Source organism: Vigna unguiculata, chromosome 7, assembly GCF_037176805.1.
Source record: "Vigna unguiculata cultivar grain cowpea cultivar isolate G323 ecotype 2 chromosome 7, ASM3717680v1, whole genome shotgun sequence".
Lineage (NCBI taxonomy): Eukaryota > Viridiplantae > Streptophyta > Magnoliopsida > Fabales > Fabaceae > Vigna > Vigna unguiculata.
Window position 1 is genome coordinate 9,858,162 of NC_140798.1, and position 4,686 is coordinate 9,862,847.

Genomic DNA, 4,686 nt, shown 5'->3' on the forward strand with positions numbered 1-4,686 from the left:
AGTAAGGAGTCGGGGTAAGGGGAGTTGTTTCTGCGTGTTCTTATTCGTAATCACTATACTGTGAATTGTATGATCATAGTTGCATGAACCCTGTGTTTGGTTACGCTGTTTCTACACTGCTTTTGGGAGTTTTTGGATTTTCCCCAGAAACTGCTTGGCGGCTCAACTCCTGCCGCCAGGCGACGCATCAGAGGTTAGCGTTGTTCTTGAGTTTGGCTTGAACCGCTTGGCAGGGTTGAATGTTTGCCAGGTGGCACGACACAGTGTGCAGGTTTTCTTGGCTTTTGGTTGGTGCTTGGGTAATTTTGAATTCTGAATATGATGTTATGTGTGATATTATGTGTGTATAATATTTCAAAAACCGGAATTGGCAGTGTTTATAGAAAGTCATGTATGAATAATTATGATAAGAGGTTTTGGGTTCATAGAAGTGAAGGAATGATCAATTGATGCTGACTATACCAATAATTCCATGGCTCACAAGAGATAATATTAGGCTTTCTGGTTTGGTAAAATTAATATGAATTAGTGAGGTTTGGTGTAATTCGATTGGGTATCAAATCAAGCTAGGAGGAATCACGCAACTGGTGCGAAAAAAACCTATTTTGTGTCTAGTACTGGTGTACCGCCTGACGGCGGCAACGGTAGAGGTAGTTGGAGTGTCGTGTTCTGAATGGGCGCAATAAACATTGATGGGGGATGTTGGAATAGGAAAACTAGTCATAAATAAAGTGGAGGAAATTGGTACACATGGACTTATTGATATTGAGACATGGGGAGGAGTTGGAAGGTATGGTATGTTAGGAGTAGTGTGTAAGTGAATGAGGAAATATGTCTTGGAAGGGTAATTAAATGAGGATTGAGGATTCACGTACTAATCAGTGAGAATTGGGAATCTTTGGGGTTATAGATGAAAGGGTGAATGAGGTAGTAGATAGAAAGGAAACAAGTAATAGTTGATCTATAGTGTCGAATTATAGTTATGAATGCGGATTGGTGTAAATATCATTGGGTATGGTTGGTGATGGTGATGCAGGGTGGGAAGTTGGATATCTGAAATTAGTGGAATAAAACTAGGAAAAAGAAAGGTATACTATTGAAAAGTTATAGAAGTGCCTATGAGTAGAGAGTGTGATAATAGGCATAATAACGGAATGATGAAAGGATGCATAACCAAATTTGGTGCAGACTTGGATTACTAATGAGCTTGTTTAGGAGATTATGAAATGTGAAATATTTGGTAAGTGGGTAGGCCTTGATTAAGGGACTTAACAATTGTGAGCAATAAATACCGGAACCAATTGGGAGCTGTGAATTATCAAGAAGATATCATTCAGTTGAGGAGTGAATTCGAGACTGCTAGGATGGCTTTGAGATCTTAAGCCAAGCGGTGTTGGGTGCTAAAATCCAGTAGAACATCGCTCTTGTGATGGCGCTTGGCGGCCTGGACATGTGCGCCAGGCGATAGCACTAGCGTCAAAGGTCCCTACATCGCGTAGCACCTGGCGGCAAGGGGTGCTCCGCCAGGCGGTGACTGAAAAACAAAGGGGCTGGACGGGCGCAAGCGCCTGGCGATTAGAAGGTACCGTCAGGCGGTCTGGGCTGGTTTCGCCTGGCAGCGCTTGGTGTTGCGCCGGGTGGAAATTCTGCAAACATTGACCTGTGTTTGGGGTGTGTTTTAAGCAATGATGCTATACTTGGATCAGAAGATGCTATGCCATGAGCGGGTAGGTTCATGGATGGTGGTTAACATGTGATGATATAAGCGGGGAGGTTCATATCCAGTTACTCTTGCGTGGGGATACGAGTGAGGTAGGTTCGTATGTTCCGACTCACGTTTGAGAGATGCCACATGCGGGGAGGTACGGGGCAAGTGAATCACATGTGTTGGACTACAAGCAGGTAGGTCCATAGAGCAGGACTACAAGCGAGGAGGTTCGTAGAGCAGGACTACGAGCGGGGAGGTACGTAGAGGCAGGACAACCAGCGGGCTGGTTTGTGTGAGCATCATATTCCCGAGTCCAAGGCTAACCTTTTGTGTGAATTGAAGGCTATACAGCCTTGGGGTTGAGGTCTTGGCCAAGAAGTAAGTAGATTGAATAAGATGGGTGTATGTTTTATTTTACACATTATATATATATATATATATATATATATATATATATATATATATATATGTGTGTGTGTGTGTGTGTGTGTGTGTGTATGTTGTTTTTATTTTTCTTAACTCACCCTTTCTGTTTGTGTATGGTGATGATTGTGTGATTCGTTACACGGGAGCAGATGTGGATACAGGTGATGTTGAGGATGCTCAGGCGACAGAGTGAGGGCTAGCTGGGATTGGAGCTAGGCATATTTTATTATGTTTTTATTTATGATTATGGATTTTGGAAACTGTAACATCTTTATGACTACTTTCTTATCATTTTTGGCGTGTGTTTAAATATTTTAAAATTTTCCCGCGTTTGGCAATAATAATATCATGACGATTTAAATTTCTTTTCCTTATTTATTTATTTAAGTAATAATACTTAGCGATGTTACATTTGGTATCAAAGCGAACGTTTTGATATTTTGGGAAAATTGGGGAGTGAGCTGACCGTTTATTGTTGTGAAATTGTGTGATGTGTGGTTGATTGTTACAAATTGATAGTGTTTATTTTAAATTTTTTAGCTGTTTGATTTTAACAGCTGAACTATGTGGCGTGCACAGGCAATGGCAAACTGGAGGCGTAGAAATACCGTTGGGGCTGACGAGATTGCTAACGCAATCCACAGGATGGTAGATGCGATGCAGCATGTGGCAACGCAACCGCGGGCCATGATCCCACCGATTAGACTTGTGACTATGGAAGACTTCATGCGTCATAAGCCAGCGAAATTCACTGGGAAAGCAACCCCAGATTAGGCAGACACGTGGTTACGCGAGTGTGAGAAGATCTTCCGGGTGATAGAGTGTACAAAGGCACAAAAGCTCACCTTCGCCACCTTTCTGTTGGTGACTAAGGCAGAGTATTGGTGGATAGGGATGCAGCAGCAGATGTGGAACAGGGAGGAGGAGGTGACTTGGACCAGCTTCAGGACGAGATTCCTAGAGAAATACTTCCCAGATAACACTAAACATGATCGCGAGGCCGAGTTCCTCACCTTACAACATGGGGACTTATCAGTGCAGGCCTATGTAGAGAGGTTTGAGTATCTCTCAAGGTTCTACTCATAAACAGTGACCGAAGAATGGCAATGTAGGAAGTTTGAAGGCGGCCTCCAACATGAACTGAGGTGCTTTATTGTACCACTGAGGGTACGTGAGTTCCCAGTTTTGGTCGAGCGGGCCAAAAGTGTTTAACAACTGGAGATGGGGCCCAGCCGGGTCAGCCGAACACAGAAGAGCAGCGCTGAGGGAAGACAACAGAAGAAGCCCTACAGTAGACCGCCATCATCCTCACAGAAACTAAGGTGCTATAACTGTGGAGGAGAGCATCTGAGGAGAGACTACACTAAACCAGCTAATAGTGGAGGCAGTAGTATGAGCACTCACAAGGCTATGCTTGTGACCAGCCAAGACATTTTGCCAACAAGTGTCCTAACAAGAAGACTACTCCAGGATCACGATCTCAACCACCTTCATCTGATAGGCTGAGAGCAGTAGGTCGGGTCTTCGCCATGACTAGTACTGAGGCCACCCTGTCAGGTAACCTGATTCTGGACTATTGCTTACTTTTTGGTAACACTGTGCTAGTGCTATTTGATTTAGGAGCTTCACACTCCTTCATATCCCATGAGTGTGTAGAGAAATTGGTATTGTCTACTCGTGACCTGGGATGCAAGTTGATAGTCTCGACCCCAGCATCTGGACAGGTTTCAACAAATTTGGCCTGTGTTGGATGCTTGATGGAGGTAGAGGGCAGACACTTCAAGGTGAACCTCATTTGCTTGCCCTTGGAGGGATTGGAGGTTATATTGGGAATTGACTGGTTGTCTATCAACCATGTGGTGATTGATTGTGGACGGCGCAAAATTATATTTCCAGAAACTGAGGGGTTAGAGTTGGTGACATCGCAAGAGGCCGTAAAAGAGATGAAACAAGGATCTACTTGCTTTGTGATAGTGGCCCAAGAGAAGAAAATAAGCACTGAAGAGCAGATTAATCGAATACCAGTGGTAGATGAATATGCCGACGTATTTCTAGATGAGATACCCGAGTTGCCACCTAGCAGGGACATATATTTCTCAATTGATGTAATCCCTGGAGCGGGTCTAGTGTCGGCAGCACCGTACAGAATAGCACGGGCAGAACTAGCAGAGTTGAAAAAGCAGATCGAGGATTTGCTAGAGAAGAAATTCATTTGACCCAGTGCATCACCGTGGGGAGCTCCGGTATTATTAGTAAAGAAGAAATATGGAAGTTCTCGACTTTGTGTGAATTACCGGCAGTTGAACAAACTGACAATACAGAACAAGTACCCATTGTCGAGGATTGATGATTTGCTCGATCAGTTGAGAGGGGCAGGTGTGTTCTCTAAGATCGACTTAAGGTCTAGCTATATCAGATCTTAGTCAAGCCAGAGGACGTTCGGAAGATAGCTTTTCGATCGAGATATGGGCATTATGAATATGTTGTGATGCCATTTGGAGTGACCAATGTTACAGCTATCTTCATAGATTATATGAACTGAATCTTCCGCC

The 4,686-nt window shown here is 43.7% G+C and overlaps 1 protein-coding gene across 1 annotated transcript; it reads left to right on the top strand.

Annotated features, from left to right (window-relative positions):
• The first annotated feature begins 3,028 nt into the window (after positions 1-3,028).
• Positions 3,029-4,350, top strand: LOC114191139 (uncharacterized). Its single transcript, XM_028080323.1, has 3 exons — positions 3,029-3,189; positions 3,247-3,301; positions 3,559-4,350. The coding sequence occupies exons 1-3, from the start codon at positions 3,029-3,031 to the stop codon at positions 4,348-4,350; spliced, it is 1,008 nt and encodes a 335-aa protein (XP_027936124.1).
• Positions 4,351-4,686: the final 336 nt, after the last annotated feature.